This window comes from Myiozetetes cayanensis, unplaced genomic scaffold, assembly GCF_022539395.1.
Source record: "Myiozetetes cayanensis isolate MyiCay16 unplaced genomic scaffold, myiCay2020 scf20-37, whole genome shotgun sequence".
Lineage (NCBI taxonomy): Eukaryota > Metazoa > Chordata > Aves > Passeriformes > Tyrannidae > Myiozetetes > Myiozetetes cayanensis.
In genome coordinates this window covers 15,351,236-15,372,949 of record NW_026087412.1, presented here as the reverse complement: position 1 = coordinate 15,372,949, position 21,714 = coordinate 15,351,236, and the positions used below count along the sequence as shown (strand labels likewise).

At 52.1% G+C, this 21,714-nt stretch overlaps 1 protein-coding gene across 1 annotated transcript; it reads left to right on the top strand.

Moving 5' to 3' along the window:
• Nucleotides 1-9,094: 9,094 nt before the first annotated feature.
• Nucleotides 9,095-18,015, top strand: TEDC2 (tubulin epsilon and delta complex 2). The gene is made up of 10 exons (XM_050317829.1): nucleotides 9,095-9,519; nucleotides 9,610-9,708; nucleotides 9,928-9,989; nucleotides 10,430-11,063; nucleotides 12,463-12,516; nucleotides 14,371-14,455; nucleotides 14,788-14,896; nucleotides 15,123-15,224; nucleotides 15,625-15,836; nucleotides 17,808-18,015. The coding sequence occupies exons 1-10, from the start codon at nucleotides 9,095-9,097 to the stop codon at nucleotides 17,940-17,942; spliced, it is 1,917 nt and encodes a 638-aa protein (XP_050173786.1). The 3' UTR covers nucleotides 17,943-18,015.
• Nucleotides 18,016-21,714: the final 3,699 nt, after the last annotated feature.

The following is a 21,714-nucleotide window of genomic DNA, read 5'->3' as shown; positions in this document are numbered from 1 at the left end:
AGCCTGACTTAATCAGTTTTGTGCAGAAGACTTTGAGACACAGTGTCAAGCTCTTTAGTAAAATCTAAATATATTACTGCAACCTCTTCCAGCTTCAGTCACCACACCCCAGACTCAGAGCTGGCATTTCCCTTCTCCTCCAGCTCCTAGTTATTAGCTACATAGGGAAAATAATTAAGGAGCAGTGAGGAAAAGCAATTAATAAAGCCATGGCTTATTGTCAGAGCCACGTGGATTCCTGCTGTGGATCTCTGTTTACATGGATACAGGAGTATCCAGAGGTTTTCCTTTCTCGCTCTGTGCTCCAATTCATAGCACTGTAGCAGATTTATTTGTACAGTTACTGCCAGCTCTCTCCTCTTTTGCACCTTGCACCACCTTTTTTCCCAAACTTTGAACTTTCACTGGTTTTAATCTTCTGTAGAACAGGAGAGTGGTCACACCAGGCCCTGCCCACGACAGCACAGGCATCACCTCCCTCAGCAGGCAGCTCAGTGCCTGGGTGTTAACCAGAAGGGACTCCTGCAGCAGCTCCCAGCTTGACCAGTTGCTGGCTGTGGGCAGAGAGGGGCTGTGGGGTAAGATGCCCACAGAGTGGGCAGGGGCACTGGGGTATCTGGAGAGCCCTCCTGTGCTCTCCTCCATCTCTGCACAGACACTTGGCAAACAACCCACTGCCAAACAACCCTCACTGTGATGGCCCATGAGGTGGGAAATGTAGGTCCTGTCAGTGTTAAAGGCCTGGTGTTCTTTTCTTCAGGTGGAAAACAAGCACTTGGGAATGTGAGGGAACACCTCAGTGAGTCTGAGTGGAAGCTGTGCCTCTCCAAGGTACGTACGCCCCTCGTTTGAACTCCCTCCAAGGAGCAGCCAACACCATTTTAGCTTTTATCCAGGAACAGCACAGTGGAAGACAGAAAGTAAATTTGTTGTGCACTTTACCAGCAGCTGTGAGAGAAATCAGAAAAGGCCCCTGCTCCTCTCTGTCCTCCTCGGGGCTGCAGTTCAGTGTCAGCCAGAGCACTGCTCACTGCTGCCGGAGCATCGTGGTCACATCCGAAGGAAGTCACTGGCGTGGCTGATGTTCCCACCACCCCCAGCCTTTGTGTTCCCATCCAAGCTTCATGAACACATGGACACCACCGTGGGCCAGAGGCTGCTGGCTGTGTGCTCTGTGAGGGACAGGGAATTCAGGGTCACAAGAGTGATTTACCAAGCCCTGCCTCTACCCACAGCGAACAGCAGAAGCACGGGATAGCAGACACCACACAGTGTTATTGCCCTGGCAAACTGTGGACAAGAGACCTCTTTCCCCAAAGCTCAGATCTTTGGATTTCATTCCTGTTGGTGTTGTGTTTTTTCCCCACGAGTTTTGCTGATAGCTTCTTTTTTTCTTTCCTTTTAACCCCTGTAATCTTTGGTATCCGCGGCCTGCAGTGGATGAGCCCAGAGTTCAACCCTCATCCCCGAGAGCTGCACTTCCCAGGGAATTGACTGCTGTTGTGCCAACACTCAGATCATCAAGGGGTTGTGCAAATCTGACAGCCTTGCTTGCCAGCAGGATTGGTTAAGGCAGGAGAAGCCCTGGTCAATGGGTGGGTGCTCTTTGTCTCCTCCTTTTCCCAACAGTCTGTCCTGCGAGAAGGGAGGGGAGGAGGCGGAGGGAGGGGAGGGAGGGGAGGGAGGGAGGGGAGGGAGGAGGGGAGGAGGAGGGAGGGGGGGAGGGGAGGGGAGGGGAGGGGAGGAGGAGGGGAGGGGGAGGGGGAGGGGGAGGGGAGGGGAGGGGGAGGGGAGGGAGGGAGGGGAGGGGAGGGGAGGGGGAGGGGAGGGGGAGGGGAGGGAGGGGAGGGAGGGGAGGGGAGAGGGGAGGGGAGGGGAGGGGAGGGGAGGATCCCTCAGGTTTCCATTTGGCTGCATTTTCCCAGACTGTAAATCAGGAAGTGAGAAGCCTCGAGGGCAAAACAGCCCCATAAATACCTTCGTGTTATGGGGGCTCTCCACAAACAACTGGGCAAGGCCCTTCCCCTGTCCCACACCTCTGAGGACATGGCTTTCATTCAGTGTGAAACAAGACCTCAGCCAGGGATTGGGATTTTGAAGATGTGCTAATGTGATGATCCTTAACACTTTCATTCCTCGGGTGTGGGATTAATCCACACCTTGGTTATAAACTCCTGGCCTGGTTTTATGGGGACCTGCACGTGTTAAATGCATCATTTTCTACTGGGGAAAGGGAGGAAAGAGCCTGTTGTTACTGCAGCACATCAAACAAACCACTGGCAGAGTGACACAGCAGAGGCAGAACACTCCTGCACATGGTGCTCACAGGGGCTGGGTGATGAATTGCTGCAGATGTTTTCCAAACACCCTGGCCAAATCTCTGGATTCAAAGCCTTCCCTCTCCCCAAGTCTCACTCCACAGCCCAGCTCTCCTTGCTGAAACACCATTTTCCCCCAAACCACAGTATCTCACTTCCTTCCACCCACATGGCCAAGCAGGGTCTCTTGAGAGCCGTCCTGGATTTGCACAGCCCAGGCGGAGATCACCTCGGCCTCTGCCATTGGCAGGGGTTCTTGTGGGACAGCAGATCCTCCCCTCCCTGCTCTGTGCTCCAGGGCTGAAGTCAGAGCCTCTGGAACAAGGCTCATCCCACCAGCTCACAGAATCATAGGACATGCCAAGCTGGAAGGGACCCACAAGGATAACCAAGTCCAACCCTCAGCCCTGCACAGACCCATCCCCAGCAGTCACCCCCTGTGCCCCAGAGGATCATCCAAACCCTCCTGGAGCTCTGGCAGCCTTGGGGCTGTGCCCACTGCCCTGGGGAGCCTGTTCAGTGCCAGCCACCCTCTGGGGGAAGAACCTTTCCTGAGATCCAACCTGAGCCTGCCCTGACACAGCTCCAGCCATTCCCTGGGGGCTGTCCCTGGTCCCCCAGAGAAGATGCCCTGTGAGTGTGTCCTGGTGAAGGAGCTGCAGCCACATCCAGCACAAGAGCTCCTGGAGCCTGAGGAGCAGGGAAACCCAGCTGCCAGAGCCCTGCATTCCCCACACTGAGTTCTCTCCTCACCCAAACTCCAAGCTGGACACTCGTGCCTCAGGAGACCACGTTGAGAAAGACCTTCCCTATTCTTTTGGAACTTCCCACCTCAAACCCAACTAGTCTGTCTCGTATGAGAGGACTTCTTAAATTTAACATCCAATATCTTGGTTCATTTTAGCTGATGCAGAAACTTCTAGGCAGATCTGAACAAAAATACCCATTTGTAATACACCTGCCTGGCTTATACACATTTCACTACATGCAGTTGCCCAAAACGTAAGATGTTAATGCATACTTAAACTGAAACTCCACCCTATCTTTAGTATCATTAACGTATATTGTATGTTAACGTATTGTTGAACAATTTGATTTCAAACTCGGAGCCTCCAGCAGTCTTAATAGTTTTTCTGTTGGGACATCTGGGAGCATCAGGGAATAAGCAGATTTCTCTTTGTAGCCTCAACAGAGACAAAATTACACCTCCTATGTCTGCACATTGGTTCTGCTGCTGAAAGAAGAGGCATCCTGCCCTACCTGGAGCCTACTTACTCCTCTAGTCCTCTAAATACTGCCTGCCCATCTTTCAAAACAGAAGGTAGGCGATTAATGTGTGCCAATTCTGATAGTCAGCAATATTAATACACATGTATGCATAAAACAGTATACACTGATACTTTTCTGTACTCTTTTCCAACTTGGATACATGACTTCCGTTTTCCTCCTTATTTAATCACAATGAGGGCTGATCCAGTGTAACATCCAGGAGGAGGGTGAGGATACAGAGTATTTCTCAGTAAGAGTGTCCATGCTCTCAGCATTTTTCACTGAACCAGTTTCACAAAGCTGCTGCAGCTTCAGGATGTGCCAGAGGAGGTCTAAGTTGGATATTAGGAAAAATTTATTCACTGGAAGGGCTGTCCAGCCCTGGCACAGGCTGCTCAGGGCAGTGGTGGAGTCCCAGTCCCTGGAGGGGTTCAAAAAACATGTGGTTGTGGCACTTGGGGACATGGGTTAGTGATGGCCTTGGCACTGCTGGGGGGATGGTTGGACTCGATAATCTTGGAGGGCTTTTACAACCTTAATGATTTTATGATTCAATGACCTGCAGCTTGGGAAGCTGCTGCTGGACTCAGCACCCCTGGGAATCCCAGTGAGATCAATGTGCTCACAGCACCCCAACACCCTTCACTTCCAGCTGACAAGTGCCACAGGATGTGTCACACAGAATCATGGAATCACAAGATGGTTTGGGTTGGAAGGGAGCTTTAAGACCATCTCATTCCAACCCCCTGCCATGGGCAGGGACACCTTCTACTAAACCAGGTTGCTCAGGCTGTCCCTTCCTACCCCACCTTGCTCATAGCCATCTGAATTCTGCTGGGATTTTGGCTGCAGCAAGATACAGGGTCTGGGAATCTACTTATAATCTGTATTTCCTACAGATTCATTTCCTGGAATCTTTGCTCCAAAGAAATGACAAGAAGAGCTGAAGATGGATCTTGGATATTTATGCATTTTTCCAGCAGCATAGCAACATCCTCAGGCTTACATTGGGAACACTGGGAGATTTTCCTCTTCCTTGACTCAAAAACAAATGGTTTGTACAGGACAACCCTGTGCTGGTTTGGGCTGGGGTAGAGTTAATTTTCTCCAGAGTAGCTGGGACAGGATTGTTTGGATTTGTGCTGCAAACAGAGTGATAACCCAGGGATGTTGTGGTCACTGCTGAGCAGGGCTTACACAGCCTCAAGGCCTTGGCTGCTCCTCACCCCACACTGCCAGCGAGGGGGCTGGGGGTGCACAAGGAGCTGGGGGGGACACAGCCAGGACAGCTGATCCCAACTGAGCACAGGGGTATCCCAAGCCATTTGGCATCATGCTGAGCAAACAAAGCTGGGGGGAAGAAGAAGGAAGGGGTGGACATTGAGGGTGATGGTGTTTGACCTCCCCGGTAACTGTTCTGTGTGATGGAGCCCGGCTGTCCTGGGGATGGTGTTCACCTGCCTGCCCAGGGGAAAGGGCAATGAATTCCTTGTTTTGCATTGCTTGTGTGGCTTTTGCATTCCCTATTAAACTGCCTTTATCTCAATTCACAAGTTTTCTCACTTTTGCCCTTAATGATTCTGTCTCCCTCCCTCTGGGGAGGAGTGAACAGCTTGGGGTTGAGTTCTCAGCTGAGCTTCAACCATGACATCCCGGTATATACAGGGAGGATCTTCCTGTGTCAGCTCAGCAAACAGCCCTGTTCTCCATGGGCAGCACACAGGACAAGGCAGCTGATGTAATATAACATCAGAAATAAGTGTGGGGAGGTTTATTAGTGATGAAGTTTATCTCCTGCTTCTTTTTCTTTCCTGTTTGCTGCTCTTTGAATTGTGATGCCTCCTTGCATTTTACCCTAGGGCTGTGGACAGAGCTATCAGAGACACCCAGCAGGAGATCCCAGGGCTTGGATGGTTATTTTTATTAGTCTACAGGTACTGGACTCTCAGAAAAAAAGAAAGGTATTGCAGAACATCACCTGAGAATCAGTGCTGACACGGTAACTTCCACTACATCTCACCTTTGCAAGATGCCTCTTCACTGCAGGTCCCAAAAATAAACTGGTGGCAGAGCTGTGACTACCAGAAACTGCCCCTTGTACATCACATGGGTATTTTAACCTATACATCTTTTGTAATTGAACCTTTAAGTAGTAATTTGCACCAGTTACTCAGCATGTGTGCTCTGTTGAGGTACTCAGCATTTCCTCAGCAAGCAACATCATGAGGTAAACACATTTAGACTCTGTTAGCTTAAAATCCAGCCCCTGCCACAAATGTGTCCTGGACCAACTGGGCCAGAACAGGTCTGTACTGGGGCAGCGTCTCATTGCTACATTAACAGAATATGGCTCTTTGCTGCATTTACCTCTTTTAGGACAAGCTGCTGTCAGTGAAGACAGTCAGATACACACACATTGGCCTTTTCCTCAAATGGCTTTGCCAGATAATCTACTGGGAAGCCAACCCCCCACAAGAGAAGGAAGGAACTGATTTACCCAGCAGCTGCCCTGTTGCAGGACTCCTCTGAAGGTGAGGCAGCAGGAACCCATCACAGAGGTGTGGAGGGAGTGGGAGAGGGCTGTGGGAGTGGCTGGGCTGTGATGCCCAGTGTCAGTGTCGCACCTTTGAGCCCTGGGTGTCAGCAGTGGAGTGGGTTTATCTCTGTCAAGAAGTTTCTGCTAATTATCACCTCACCCCAGCACCCCTGCCATGGTTTCACCAGCTCTTGCTGCAGCTGGAAGGGGCAGGTAGAGCCTCTCCCTCCCCACCTCCTGCCATGCTGCCACTCCTAATCTTGTGGTGGCAGCAGCATTTGCCTCACCCTGATCTTAACTCCAAGTCAACAAGCAGACAGTCACCTGTCCTTCTTCCCAGCAAGGTGCAGATCAACAACAAAGGACCTGTATAAAGCTTTCTTGTCCTTTAGTAGGAATCTTACTGCCTGCTAAAACCAGAGGCTCAGGAGGGGTTGCACATCCCCAATACAAAGGGATCATTGGGATTTGGGGGATCATTTTTAGCACTTCTAAACCACAGAGACATTTGATGTAAAGGTAGTGGTGTCAGTAGTGCTGCTCCAGGCCCCAGATTACAGCACCCTGATGCCTTTTTTGGCTGTTTTGAATAACTTAAATGTCAACAGCATGCAGGTGCCTGAGGAGCTGTGTCACTCTCATGGCCCTGGCTGTGCCCCCCTGGGCCATGCTGGTGACTCCAGGAGCTGTTGGTGGGACTCCATGTCCCAGCCAGTCCCAGCTGCAGGAATCCACCTGCCCTGGGTAGCAGCTTTGGGAACCACAATATGAGAAGGATCTGAAGGTATCAGAAAAAAAGGAGGATGGTGAAGGGTCTAGGGAGGAAGGTGTCTGAGGAACAGCTGAGGTCACTTGCCTTGTTCAGCTGAAGAAGAGGAGCCTGAGGTCAGACTTCATCAGGGCCTGCAGCTTCCTCAGGAGGGGCATTGGAGGGGCAGCTCCAATCTGTGCTCCCTGTGACCAGAGACAGGACCCAAAGGAATGGCTGGAGCTGTGTCAGGGGAGGGATAAGTTTGATATCAGGAAAAGGTTCTTCCCCCAGAGGGTGGTTGGCACTGAACAGGCTCCCCAGGGCAGTGGGCACAGCCCCAAGGCTGACAGAGCTCCAGGAGTGTTTGGACAACACTCTCAGGCACAGGGTGGGATTGCTGGGGTGTCCTGGGCAGGGCCAGGAGTTGGACTTGATGATCCTTGTGCATCCCTTCCAACACATAATATTCCATGATTCTAGAGAAGATGTCTGAGAATGAGCTCTTTTTGTCCCACTGCTGTTCTCCACGGTCTCACAGCATTACATCTCTTGATTTTGCTGATTAAACTACTTTAAGTGTCTGATACCCCCTGTCAGCCCTGCTGAGCCCGCTGAGCCCTGGAAGAGCCAAATGGGCTCTGTCTTGGCTCCTACCTCAGAAGCAGAACTGTTCACAGTGTTCTGACAGTGAACTCACATACATTTGCAAGAATGGAGCAAGATGGGGCCAGCCTTGTAATGTTTTATAGTTTTGGGGTTTTTTTTAAGTCCTGTCTCCATGTGTAGCCTCTAATTCTGAACTTTTTCTCTTTAGAAGAGTCTGTGATCACATGGCTGCAGAGAATCAAGGGCATCTCAACCTGAAGATTCAGCCCTCGAAGGCAAAGAACCACTTCTTTCCTACTTTACAAACTTTTGTTAATTTTCATTGTGCTGTGCAAAGTGGAGGACGGGATCCCTGCTGCTCGGCTGCCTGGAACAGGCATCGCCGAGTGCCAGCTACGGGCACTTTTGGGGAACTGCAGCGCTCGGCAGCAGTAGCTGTATTCCCGTCGGGATCCCAGCGCTGCCAACCGGGCAGCTCCCACAGCCGCAGGACAGGGCAGATTCCTCCATCACAAAAACCTCTTCGCCGATGCAAACCAAGGGCGGCAGCAGCGGTTTGGATTGTTGGTGGCCGGGCTGTCGGTCCTTGCTTGGGGGAGCCCTCGGGGACCGGGCTCACACACGGCCCCTGCACGGCCCCGCTTCCCCTTGTAATAAATTAGTAGTAGTTTAAATTTACTCATCAAATTAGTAGTAGTAGTTTACTCATTAAATTGTATTGCATATTATATTCTTATATACCTATATAGTATTGCATATTATATTCTTATATATGTATATATGTTATTATAATCAATGTTCTGTTAAGGTTGGGAGACTGTAAGTTGCAGAATGGTTCATTAACCTGTCAGCATTGTAAGCTGATAGTCATACAGCCTGCAGTTCTTAAGCTGGAAAGACAAATTATTGTGCCTTGCTGAATAAGTATTTTGTATCTTATTTTTATAAAAAGCTTATTGTCTCATAGCACACGCATAAAGTAACGAAGGGTCAAGAACGAGAATGATACAGAGTATCCAAAATGGACATCTGGAGATACCGACACACTAAGCTACACACTGGGCCTCAAGGACTAAGGACTAATTAAAACTATGGAAAGGAAAGCACCTGGCAACTGAAAGGGGCCTGCAGGGAAGCCAACCAGAACCAGACCTGCAAACTCGGATCCAATAGAAGGGTAACAAGTGACTATGGGAAGGGAACTGATAAGGGAATAAAATTACTGTTTTTGCCTACTGTGCCTGCGTGCCGTGAGTGGAGCAGGGGCCTCCCCGGCCGCCCAGCATGCTGTTTTGCTTATTTGCATTTTACATAAATCTTCAATAAATTTTATTACTATATTTCAGCCTAATTTCATTTACTTATAACACCCTCCGGCTGCGGGCGCTGCGCGGCACCCGGGGGGCTCCATCCCCGCCGCCACGGCGGCTCTGTGCCCCTGCTCTCTGCGGGCTCCCCCTCAGCCCCACCGCCCAGGCCGGGGGGATGAGCCCCGCTCACGGCCTGGCCGCGGGAGATGCGGGTACCGGGGGGGATGAGCCCCGCTCACGGCCTGGCCGCGGGAGATGCGGGTACCGGGGGGGATAAGCCCCGCTCACGGCCTGGCCGCGGGAGATGCGGGTACCGGGGGGGATGAGCCCCGCTCACGGCCTGGCCGCGGGAGATGCGGGTACCGGGGGCTGCCGGACCGGCCCGCGCCGCCCGAGCCCCGCAGAGGCGCTGCCGAGCGGGAAGCGCCGGACGCAGCGGAGGGAAAAGCGGCTTCCCCGGGTCCGGCGGGGGATCCCCGGCACTGGTTGGGCCGTGCCAGGCAGGCACAGCGACCCCCGGGACCCCCCGAGACCCCCGGGCAGGGACAGCGATCCCCGGGCCCGGGATGTCCCGGAATCCCCCGGGCTCTCCCCGGGGCCGCTCCCGCCCTCGGCCGCGCGGGCCTCGCTCCGCCCTCTCCGCAGGTCCTGGCAGGGCCGCCGGGAGGGAGCGCGGGCGGAGCGGCCGGGCCCGGCCGGGGCGATGCTGCCCGCGGGCTGCGGCGGGCGGTGAGCGGGGACCGGGGGGGAGCGGGGACACCGGGCCGCGCCCGGGGCCGGGAGCGGTCCGGGCCCCGCTGAGCGCGCTGGGCCTCGCAGGGCGGCGGCGGCGCTGAGGGCGGCGCTGGGCGCGGGCGCGGAGCGGCGGCGGGAGCTGGAGCGGCGGGCGGAGCGGGGCCGGGCGCTGCTGCGGCCATGGTGAGTGCGGGGCCGGGCGCTGCTGCGGCCATGGTGAGTGCGGGGCCGGGCGCTGCTGCGGCCATGGTGAGTGCGGGGCCGGGCGCTGCTGCGGCCATGGTGAGTGCGGGGCCGGCCCGCGGCACACCCCGCTGCCCTCAGCCCCGGTCCCCTTGGGCCGGGCGGGAGGGTCCGGTCCCGGTGCAGCATCGCCGGCCCCGGCGCTGTTTGTTCCCCCAGGGACGCTGAGGAGGAGGAGGAGGAGCAGCCGCAGGCACAGCCCGGCTCCGGCGCTGGACACGGTGAGCGCTTCCCCCGGCCCGGGGGCCTCTCAGGTCGCACCGGGGCTGAGCCAGGTTCGGTGTTAGGAGCCGTTCCACTTCTCTGCAGCGACTTAACCCCCCCCCCCCCTTTTCCCTCCCACTTGGAGTTAGTTTGGCGTCCTGCCTCGGTAACCCAGGCCCGTGGTGAGATGTCTGTGGGCCTGACCCAGGTGTGTCACTTGCTGAGGTTGATTCTGCAGAACTCTCTTCTGTGGCTCACACCCATCCTGTCTTGGAGGCTTGCTGCATCCTGCCTGTATCCTGTGTGCAGTGGCTGCTCTCACAGCCGAAAAAAAGTACTCCCTGCACCATTCATTGTGTCTGGTTCCCTTCTGTAGCACATGGCAAAGCAGATTAGTGAAGAGACAAATGGGCAAGATCCAGGGTTGGACCTTCTGACGTGTCATCTCCTCTTGCAGAGAACAGGCCTTCACCCAAGGAGCTGGAGGAGCTGGAACTGCTGAACAGGGCCTTGGAGAAGGCACTGAAAGTCAGGAAAAGCATCTTGAAAATTCCATTAGAGGCCTCGGGAGCTACAGAAAAGAAATTGGCAGGTGAGGGCCCTGCTGGCAAGAAGGCTGAAGAGCAGCAGGTGCCTGTACCTGTCGAGGATGTTCCTGAGAGCACAAAGGTGGGAACTGGAAGCAAAAAGCCTGGCTCTTCAAAGAAGCCCTCTGCATACCATCTAAGAGCCCCTTATAGGACTGACCCAGGTGTGAAGAAGCCACAAAGGAAAGCCCCAGCCAGATGTGTTTCTCAAGGTCCCAGGACATCTGGGAAGAGCTCCTCAAAAGGGAGTGCCACAGAGGTCTGTGCTCCAGCTGAACCCCAAAAGACACTTGGCTCATCCCAGTCTGCCCTAAATGAGAAGCAATGTTGTTTGTCTGTGGGGGATTCAGCTGGGGGAAAGAACTCAGTACCTGCTGGCCAGAAGTTATTTGATGCAGGGAAGAAAGGTTGTGGTTTCCTGGGAGAGTCCAGCAAAAAGGAGGATGCTGCAGGTGCATCAGGAAGGAGCCCCTTACCTGGGACAGGCACCCTGCAGGAAAAGGGGTGAGTGTGGGAGGTGAGCACCTCTCTTCGTGTTCTACCTGACACTCAGAGGCACATCTCCAAACCCTGCTGCTGCTGCTCTGGGCCCCAGCCTGCTTTCACCCTCCTCCCAGCCCTCTCGAAGGATCCTGTGCAGTTTAAAAGCCTTTCTTGTGGTTGAGTAAGCGGTTTGAATTTAAAGGGCTTCTTCTTGGATGGCTGGGACTTTGAAAGCCTTTCAATTAAGACTTTTGGTATTTCATAGTCCCCTGTGACTGTTATGGAAAGCTGTCTCTGTAGAGCTTTCTTGAGCCTTAGTTTTCCTCTGAGTGCATTTTCTATTATAGCATATTGATTTTTTTATTTGTTCTCTTCTTACACAGTGATAATACATAATGCATGAATTTTCATTCTCTCTTAAAGCAGGTGCCCAGTACTGTTTGCAGTGATGGCATCTGAGTTTAATGCTATCCCTGTTAACCTGTAAGACACTGCCCATGTAACTGCACGAAGCAGGATGGAATAGAATGCAGTTGTTTCAAGTGTTTGGTGTGGGAAGGATTATGAACTGGATGTTACTGAGATTCTCTGTGGAAAAGTGGCAAAATAATACTTGGAATGTTGGCTTTGCATTCAGGCCAGTCTGTCTTGTTTAAAGAATTTCTTTTCTGTGTACTCTTTGCTTTAAAGAAACAGTGAAGGTCAGCTCTGATGCCCCAAGGAAATTTTGAGGAATATTTCTCAGCTACCACAACCCAAACTGTTGTGTTTGTTCAGGAGGGAAATTATCCCTGTTCCCTGGCATTGGAAGGGGCACAGGACACTGAGTGACAGTTACTGGGGGAACAGGGATCTGGATTCAAATGTTTATTTACTGAAAATCTCAACGGTGGCCTTCGGTTCCTGGTCTGCATGTGACTAACAACTGCCAACCCACCTGTTTTTGTAGTAACAATTTGGAGATCATTTTATTTCAGGGTTAAGAATCATGTTCCAACAGAAGCTGGAATGTCCCTTTCCCATTTCTTTGAGTGTGATGTGGTGCTAAGCAAAGCTGCCTTGTCCTGCTCAGGTGTGGCAGCAGGGTTGGGCAGACCGGCTTCCCTGAACAAGTTGTTTCCAGGCCTGTTCTCTGCCGTGCCAGGGCTTTGCTCCCAGCTTCCCACCTTGGATGAGCCCCTGACAGCTGGTACCAGGCTGCAGGAGCTGCCCCAGGTCAGCTCAGTGGTGTCTGTGGAAATTAAAGAGGAGCCTGAGCCTCTTACCTTGAGGACAAGCTGGAGGCAGTGGTGGATTCAGTCTCCAGGGTTGCTGACATCTCCCACTGCAGCTAAATTAACTCCAGATTTTGACAAAATATTGGAAGACAAGGCTCAACTGCTCCCTGGCAGCCAGGATTGATCCTTCTCCTGTTTTGCAGATGCCAGCTGAAGCTCCCCCTTCCCTACAGGAAAGCCTATGCCAGGAACTCCAGGTAAGCCCAGCCTGACTAGTCCAGTCCCTCTGTTAAGGGCTGTGAGGAGGGGCCAGGTGGGGAGGTGTGGCTGGCTGTGGTTCCTGGAGGGGCTGTGACCCCACCCCATGGCTTGTGGGGCTGAACTGGGAGCAGGAAGGGTGCTCTGCGAGGCTCTTGCTGGGGATGTGTGTGCTCGTGTTATTCTAGCCACTAGAATTTATTTTCAGACTGCTAATTACTGTTGATCACTGAGTCAGGAAGGCACTGGAATGCTTTAATTGTGGGTTTAACAGTGCAGCAGGAGCCTCTGCTGGTACCAGCCACCTGTTGAAGGCAGGAAGCCCTGTGGGGTGGGTGCCTCTGTACCCTCTCCACTGCAAGGTCCCCAAACCAGCCATGCCCTGCCCTGCTGGGGCACCTCTGGAAGCAGCACAGCTGTGTGTGTTTGAGGCTGTTCCTGCTGTTCAGCTCTTACACAGAGACAGCTCCAGAGTTCCTGCAGTGAGGGTGCAGGTGGTTGGGTTTCTGGTGAGCTCAGTGCTCTGGTCCATTCTCCAGTCTTCTGGAAGGGTTTGCCACATTTACACTGAGAAATCTTGCCATAATTCAGCAGATTTCTCATTATGTGCTTAATTCAGATGTTAAGCTTGAGCCCTGTCTTAACTAACTATAGCCCTCAAGAATTCCTCCTCCTCTTGGGAACTGTCATTTATCAGCCACCAGTTTGTTAGTTGCCCTTCAGCAAGTTGTAAAGACTTTATTCCTTTAATTTTCACTTGTAAATTGAGCCTTTCAGCATTCTAATCACTCTGATATAATTTTATACTTTTCACTATTGCTTTCAACTCAGTGACAGATTGAGAATAACCTTTGCACTAAAGAACCCTTGTAGAGGGAATGCATCTTGCCTGGGAACTTCTGTTCTTTCCTGTTCCATTAATCTTGCCACTTCTTTGCATAATGTATTTCTGAAATGTGCAGTTCCTAACATGATTTAGAAGACACATGCACATGAGTTAGACAGTCAGGCACTGCAGAACTATTTTAAGCCTCCTCCTGATGGCTCTCGCTGCAGCAGATTTTGGGAGGTTGGCTTTTTAAACCAGTCCTTAAGTAAAGGATATTATGGGGACTGTGTATCCATGGGGATGTTGAACTCTGTGAGTGAAATGCATCTCTCTGCTAGTGCTGTTGTTTGTGTAATGCTTTATTTTAAAAACTGGACTCTGGTGTGAACTCCTGGCCAGCTTCCTCTTGATACTGTCCTCAAACCTCTGTCTTGCATCCCTGATGCTGCCACACTGCTGGCACACTGCTTGCCAAACATAGAACTTTGTCCCCAAAAAAAAGGATTAAAGGAGAATCTTGAGGAAGTTTGGCATATGAAGGAATTGGGGTGAGAGCTTGTCCTGTCTGCCCTTCTTTTTGTGCACCTTTACTAACAGAATAAATGGGCAGAAATGCAGATGAATTACTCCTAAGAAAGGAAGGGAAGATTTGGTGTTTGCTATGGGATATAAACGTAGGCAGGGCAATGGAACAGAATTGGGGAGGTACTGCAAGTTCACATTCTGCTTTGGAAACGTGCTGTGTGTCTTCTGATGGCTGTAAATCCTTCCCTTTAGAACAAGGGGAGAGAGGAACAGGTGTTTTGCAGTGTCTAATGCCTTCTGCAGGGTGTCCTTGCTGATCTAATACCAGCTGTGGGAATGAGTTGGGAATGGTTAGTAAATAACCTGTGAGAGAGGGGGATGGGGGAGACGCTTGTAATTAAAGCACTGATGTGTCACATTGGTGTGTCACAGCTCAGTGTGATCACTGTCTGGTACAAAGGAGTGTAACTTCCACCTCCTGCCCCTTTGGAATTTTCAGGGCATGGGAGAAATGTCATCTGTGCCCAACAAGTGCAGATGCAGCAGCTGCGAGGGCCCGTTTTATGGAGAGGATCCAGACAACTGTATCCTTTCCCAGCAGGCTCCGGGTACAGTTGCTCCACAGTGAGCTCCCAGCTGGAGAGAGTAATGCCTCCAACATCAGCACTTCAGGCTGGGTCTCTGGGAAGTGGGGTTTTTCACAGTACAGCTCTTGAGCACTTACAAAAGTTCTGATCCAGCCAAGCGTGGCCACAGGGCAAACATGCCCTGCACAGCTGTGCTGTGCTGTCCTCACCTTCCCCCTGCAGTGCCACTCCCTGGGCTGTTCCCTCTGTCCCTGGTCCCAGCCTGCCTGGCCAGGGATGCTGCACAGAGCTGGTGCTGTGGAACTTTCCTTAAGCTGCTGCTGTTTGAGTTTTGCTCACCAAAGGCAGCCTTCAGTCCTGCAGAGATAGAGGAGGAACTGAGGCTCCTCCAGGATGTCCCCTCCCGTCTGAGGCAGTATGTGGAAGCTGAGACTGCAGGTAAGGAGGAAAAAAAGGGGATGGAGGGACAGAAGGTGGAATAAGGATGGTCTGGACTCCAGTTCCATCTCTTTTGTGTCCTTGCCATGTGCTGGATTTGAGGGACAGGAGCACTGCCTGCCTAGAATGAGGGCTGGTGAACCCAAGGCTGCTCTGGAAGCTGGTGTTTGGGGAGGAAGGTTCCAGCATACTCACGCCTGCTGGGTTTCCTCTGCTTCTCTTGTAGATCCTCCCACTCTGCAAGGGGAATATGAAAGCCTTCTGACCTTGGAGGGTTTGCAAACCACAGTTGCTCAGTGCCTGCAGAAGCTGCAGCTTCTTCGAGCAGGTGAGTCAGTGCCTGCGTTTGTGGTCAGGTGTGAGTGTGCTGGAACAGCTGTTTTCCATCTGTGCAGGACACTGTGGACAAGGTAATTTTCCCCCTGGTTATCCTTAATGGTAATGGAGCACATGAAATTTTCTGGTGGCAAACAAAGCCATGAAACCTGTGTGCCACCCCTCTGCTCAGGAGAGGCTTGGAGCTTTTAACTGCTCTGGTTCAGGAGGGCTGGGGACACTGGATGCCATAGCTTAGGATGTCCTGATTGTGCCATGTGTGAGGAGCTTACCCTGATTAATACACTGCCATTAGTCATTCATTTCTGGGAACAGTAAGTAGATCATAAATTCTGCAGGGGCAGATTTAACTTGTGTGGTTTTGTCTCCTTCCTGCTCTTGCCCCCTGGCAGCTCTGGAGTCCCAGCTGAGGCTGCGCCCAGACTGCACTGGGGATGTGGGAAGCTGCTCCCCAAGCTGTGTCCCTGCCAGGGGACAGATGTGTGACACTGCAGGAGTGCTGGCTCTGCCTCTCCTGTGTTACTCCAGCTTCCAGGAGCTGAGGGACCTGTTTGCCTTGAAGCTGCAAGTGTCAATGCTGCACCAAGAGATTGCCTTACAAAAGGTGAGTCTGGGGAAGTGTTAATGCTCCTGGAGCAGGGAAAGGAAAGGGCAGTTGTGGGGCACCAACTGCTGGATGGGGTGTGGATGGGGAGCAGCAGCGCAACAAGCTCCCCTAGTTGTGTTTCCGTGTTTATAACTCATGTCCAAGTCCCATCAGTGCCTTGCTGTCTTTGTAGGTGAATGGAACTGACTTTTTTCTGTTAGAGCCAGAGCAGAGGCCTTTATGTGTCTGACCCTCTCCTGATAAGGTTTTATTTAGCTGTTCTGAAAGGATTTGACAGTGGAGGATGTTGGTAATGCCTGAAGGCCCCTTTTGTCAGCCCCTCACAGTCCCACAAGGGCACCCATTGTGGCATTCTCTCCTGTGTGACCTCCAGCCAGTGAACTCCTCTGCTCTCTTCCTTTCCTTTTAAACCTCAAACCACTGTGCTGCTAATCTTGATTTGACCATTCTGAGCCTGTGAGAACAGGGTAGGAGGTGTCAGCTTCTCCAGCAGCCCCAGCAGAGAGCTTGCTGCACAGAGATCACTTGTTCTTCTCAACCAGCTGCAAAGGGCAGAGAAGATCTGTGAAATCACATCCACTGTTGACCTGAATGATTAAGGCTTTGGAAAAGTCAGTTTTTCTAAGCCACAGAGGAGTTATTAATAACTGGCTGCACTGCTCCCTCTGGCTGAAGATAGATTGCCTCCTGTCCTCAAATGGGACTTCAGCATTATAATCCTGAATTATGGATTGTGAAGGTTTTGGTTTTTTTTTTCCTGCCCAAAACGAAGTGGTGACCAAAGCCAGGTTCCTGCTGCTCTGTTGGCTGACTCAGTTTCCTCTGCACATGTATCCAAAAGGCGTTTTGTGCCGGGTGAGCTCTGAGGGTCTGAAGGAGCTCTGCAGAGTGAAGATAAGTGAAATTATTGGAACAGGTGAAATGAGTGGATGTGGTACAAGATAAATACCCTGGGAAAGGATGTACCTATTTCTGGGCCAAGCCTATCCATTGCCTTTCCATGGAGGAATGCCAAGTATCACAGAAACTCCTGGTAGCTCTTAGACTCTCTTTGATGGTGAAGGTCTATTTCTTCTTTTCCTGCACATCAGGAGCAGAGCAGATGGATGGAAAAGACAAGGATCTCTCTTTTAGGAAGTGGAGCAGGGCAGCATTCCTTCATGTGCAGCTTTCCCCTTAGGTAGCTTTCATGTCTGTAGAAAGAGACTTCCCAGAGATGAGCAGCTGTGTCCTGCTTCCCTGTCCCTGTGCAGAGATGTGTGCAGAGGTATGAACATCCCAGGGAGGATGCCTGCCTGAGCGTTCATTCAAGAGTGGGGCACCAAAGGCCAGCTTCTGTCCTCTGATTGGAAGTGACCTGTGCTTGAGCTGTGTGTCACAGTCCTAATCCCAGAGCTGATGATGCTGCCCCGGGGTGGTGTTGGAGCTGAGATGAGATGGGCTGAGATCCTGAGCTAGGCTTAATGGACCAAAGGCCAGGCCAGGGAATGTTGGCAGCTCTAGCAACCCCTGTAGCCCATTTGGACTGGAGTTGGCCATTTACCCATCTGTCTTGGATTAACTGGGAGGTGACAGGAACAGTCCTGAGTGCTTGAACTTACTGTTGGGTGAGTGAGCACTTCACTGTGTGGCTGCAGAGCTCCTGAGCCAACACCAGCTTTAACTTCTTGCAGGATATGATCTCATCCCAGTGCTGGGCCTTCCCTGTGGCAGAGGAGCAGCATCTCCACTTATCTCCCTGCTCTGGGAACACTGGGTGGCTGCTGGTGTAGCTCACGAGCAGAGGATGAACAACTCTGCCTTTGTTAAATATGACAAAAGAAAGTGTCTGTCAATCAGTGAGCATGCCATTAGTCATACTGCTCTGATTAGATTTCACTTGTTATGCAGCCACTTCACTTCAAGGAGTCCTGGAAGTGTGTGCTGGCTCTGGTGACGTGTGTCCTGTGTCTCCTCTGTCCTGCCCAGGTGCTGATGGCAGAGCTCCTGCCTGTCCTGGAGCCCAGCCCGTGCCCTGCCCGCCTGTTCCGGGCCATCCACACCCAGCTCTGCCAGGGGGGCAGGAGCTTCCCTGTGCTGGTCAGGGACGAGCTGGGGGACTGAGCAGGGGAGCCTCCTGCTGATGCTGCACACAGACAGAGACAGTTCTGAGTAATAAATCTTTTCCATGAACTTCTTTACTCTGCCTGTTTGTTCAGCTAAACTTCAGCGGGTTGTTTTTGTTATGGGGGTTTTTTTCTTAATTTTGGTTGTTTTTTTCTCTTCTTTTCTATGAGGAGGGCTGGAGCCCCTCTGCTCTGGAACCAGGCTGATAAAGCTGGGGATGTCCACCTGGAGAAGAGAAGGCTCCAGGGAGACCTGAGAGCCCCTGCCAGGGCCTAAAGGGGCTCCAGGAGAGCTGGAGAGGGACTGGGGGCAAGGGATGAAGGGACAGGATAAGGGGGAATGGCTTCCCACTGCCAGAGGGCAGGGTTAGATGGGATATTGGGAAGAAATTCTTCCCTGTGAGGGTGGGGAGGCCCTGGCACAGGTTGCCCAGAGAAGCTGTGGCTGCCCCAGGATCCCTGGAAGTGTCCAAGGCCAGGCTGGACAGGGCTTGGAGCAACCTGGGCTGGTGGAAGGTGTCGATGCCCATGGCAGGAGGGTTAGAACTGGGTGATGTTTAAGGTCCAACCCAAACCATTCCTTGATTCTGTCATTCCGTATCTCTTTCCTGACTTGCTAACTGAGGTTTTATGAGCCCCTTCAGAGATGCTGGTTTTGACTTATCTTCCAAGCTCTGTCTCTGCCCAGCTGTGGATTCTTGACTGCCTCAGTCAGAACACCAGGCTCCTTTCTGCAGGCAGTGTGGCAGGCAATAAAACGTGATTTCTCCTGCTCAGATAGCCACAGCATCATGGGCCACAGCCTTCCAGCATCCAAAAATCCTGAGAACCTGAGCTGCTGCTTCCTTGTTACTCTGTTCACCAGTTGGCATATAACCAGCATTATAGTGCTCACTATTTCATTAATATTCACTGGCTAATTGTTTTTCATGTCTTCATGCACAGCAGCCCAGGCCATACGCAGAAGTGCCTTCTGTGGAGCTACTCTGGCTCATGGGTGCCTGCTCTGAGCTGGGCTGGTACCAGGGCTGGGGTGCAGCTGGAGCTGTCCCTTGTCCCCAGCCTGTCTGTCACCTCACTGCCCTGGTCACTGCAATGTAGGGAAGAGACTGAGCCATCAGAGAGCATCCAAAGGAGGGCAATGAAGATGGGGAAGGGCCTTGATTTGAAGCCATGTGAGGACACTGAGGGCACTTGGTGTGTTCAGCTGGAGAAGAGGAGACTGAGGGGAGACCTCCCTGCAGTTCCATCTGCCTGGGCAGTGGCAGAGGAGGGGCAGGACTGAGCTCTGCTCTGGGGGGACCAGGGACAGCCCCCAGGGAATGGCTGGAGCTGTGTCAGGGCAGGTTCAGGTTGGATCTCAGGGAAAGGTTCTTCCCCCAGAGGGTGGTTGGCACTGAACAGGCTCCCCAGGGCAGTGGGCACAGCCCCAAGGCTGCCAGAGCTGCAGGAGGGTTTGGATGATCCTCTGGGGCACAGGGAGTGACTGCTGGGAATGGGCCCGTGCAGGGCGGGGGGTTGGACTGGGTGATCCTTGTGGGTCCCTTCCAGCTCGGCCCGTTCTGTGACTCTGTGATTTTTGCTCTGTCGTGTCTGGCGGTTGTTCCCGGGGCAGAGGCCTGGGACGGGCGGGATGGTGTCGGGATGGTATCGGGATGGTATCGGGATGGTGCCGGGATGGTATCGGGATGGTGTCGGGATGGTGTCGGGATGGTATCGGGATGGTGTCGGGATGGTATCGGGATGGTGTCGGGGTGTCGCGATGCGGGCGCTGCAGTGGCGGGTCCCGCCCCGCAGGTGGCGCTGGAGCCGAAGCCGCTCGGAATGTCCGGCCCGGCCGCTGCGGCAGCTCCGGCCCCGCCACCCCCGACCCGCCCGGCCCCGGCTCCTCCGGAATTTCAGTGCCAGGTAAAGCTCTCGAGGGAGGTGGAAAACCTCTGCTTGTGAGCAATGAAAACTCCATTTAGGAAGGGCCACAGTTAGCACAGCTTAGTACAGTTTGCTTAGACCAGACCACTTATCTGGACTAGGATTGTTTGCTTGGGGGGGAAAGGGGATTTAGCTCTTAGCAGTGCTGAGACAGTCATTATTTATTCCTTATCTTTTTTCACAGCCAGAGTTTGCTGTCTGTTCAGAATGTCTGCCTCTTTCTGACACTGGAAATTCACTAAAAGTCATTCATATGACAGATGAAAATCAGCACCTCTTACTTCCGCTTTATATTTTTATCACAGAATCACAGAATGGTTTGGGTTGGAAGGAACCTTAAAGCTCTTCTCATTCCACCCCCCTGTCATGGGCAGGGACACCTTCCACTAGCCCAGGTTGCTCCAAGCCCTGTCCAACCTGATCTAGAACACTTGCATGCCTCCTAGATTAGCGTGGTCATAGGCCATGGGCATGAACATCTGCATGTTGGAATTTTAGAGCTGACATTTGGTATTGTTAATTATGGTGCTGTTATGGATAACTTGTGTCTGCAAGCACTGCATGAGTCATGGAGCATCTGCTTCTCGGCACTGAGCAGTCCAGTGGAACTTGGCAGCAACTTCAGTGCCACAGCAAGGGCTGCAGAGGTGTGAAAGTGCCAGGAAAAAGCAGACTGAGCCACAAAAATGGGGTCACAGGGGTTGTTAGAAACTCAAAAGACAAGCTGGCACTGTAGGAGGGTGCAGAAGACTGGCTGTTCTCTACCTCTGGGTGCAGTTTTATTACTCTTCCTACACCCCATTTTATAATTTTCATAAACGTGTAAGGCTAAATAATTTGAATGACTCACTTTTTCAAACAAGTCTTGTGCTATAGCAGATATTGAGAGTCAACAGCAATTGAATTCAGAGGTTGAGGGGTCTTTGTTATAAAATCTGCCTTTGTTATAGAAGGAATTATCCTGGTACATCAAACTGAGATGAGGAGACAAAGACAAAAGGCAGTGTTTGATGCCAGGGGATAGAATTACAGAAATACAGGAAATGAGCAGTATTTTTGGAAAGTGATAGATGATCCCAGTGTTGTGTAGACATGAGCTGAGAGAAAGCGCAGTGAGGGTCAGGGAGGATTAACAGCTCTTACTCCTTCTTTGTTCCTTACAGCAGAGTTTTAAAAGGTTTTTGTTTTTATCCTGCTGAAGGATGTGAAGCTGGATCCTAGGGAGGAGACAGATTTTCTTCCTTTTCTTTCCAGAATCTGTGGCTTTAAGTATTTCCAGCTGCTACAGTTTGTCCTTTCCACTGGCTCCCTTCTCTCCTTCCCATCTGCAACTTCTCATGGGCAGTTTCTGTTTTGCAGATGCTGCTGGTGGTGCACTCTGCAGTCAGCAGACCTTCCCCTGTGATTTCACATGCACCAGTTGTTTTGGGTCAGAATTAGAGAATCACAGAAATCCCAGACTGGTTTGGGTTGGAAGGAACCTCAAAGCTCATCTCATTCCACCCCCTGCCATGGGCAGGGACACCTTCCACCAGCCCAGGTTGCTCCAAGCCCCGTCCAGCCTGGCCTTGGACATTCCCAGGGATGGGGCAGCCACACCCTGAGCTGTGGTTAGTTCTGGATGTTCATCGTGTTGAACTCTCAGAGGGGTTTATCATACAGGTCCTACTCGAGGTGCTGCTGCAGCTCCTCCCTGGGAGACACCTCATGTAGAGACTCAACAGTGTGGCTTCAGGGGTGCTCTCCACCTAAACCAGAAATAATTTGAGTCTTGGTAAGAAAGAAGGCACCAGGAGCACAAACCCTGCTGAGCTGTGTGAGGAATAAGGGAATGTCATCAA

Coding starts and splice junctions, on each gene's coding strand:
- TEDC2 (XM_050317829.1), top strand. CDS start 9,095: ATGCGGGTACCGGGGGGGATGAGCCCCGCTCACGGCCTGGCCGCGGGA. Junction 9,520..9,609: donor CCCGCGGGCTGCGGCGGGCG/GTGAGCGGGGAC, acceptor TGGGCCTCGCAG/GGCGGCGGCGGCGCTGAGGG. Junction 15,837..17,807: donor AAGAGATTGCCTTACAAAAG/GTGAGTCTGGGG, acceptor TGTCCTGCCCAG/GTGCTGATGGCAGAGCTCCT.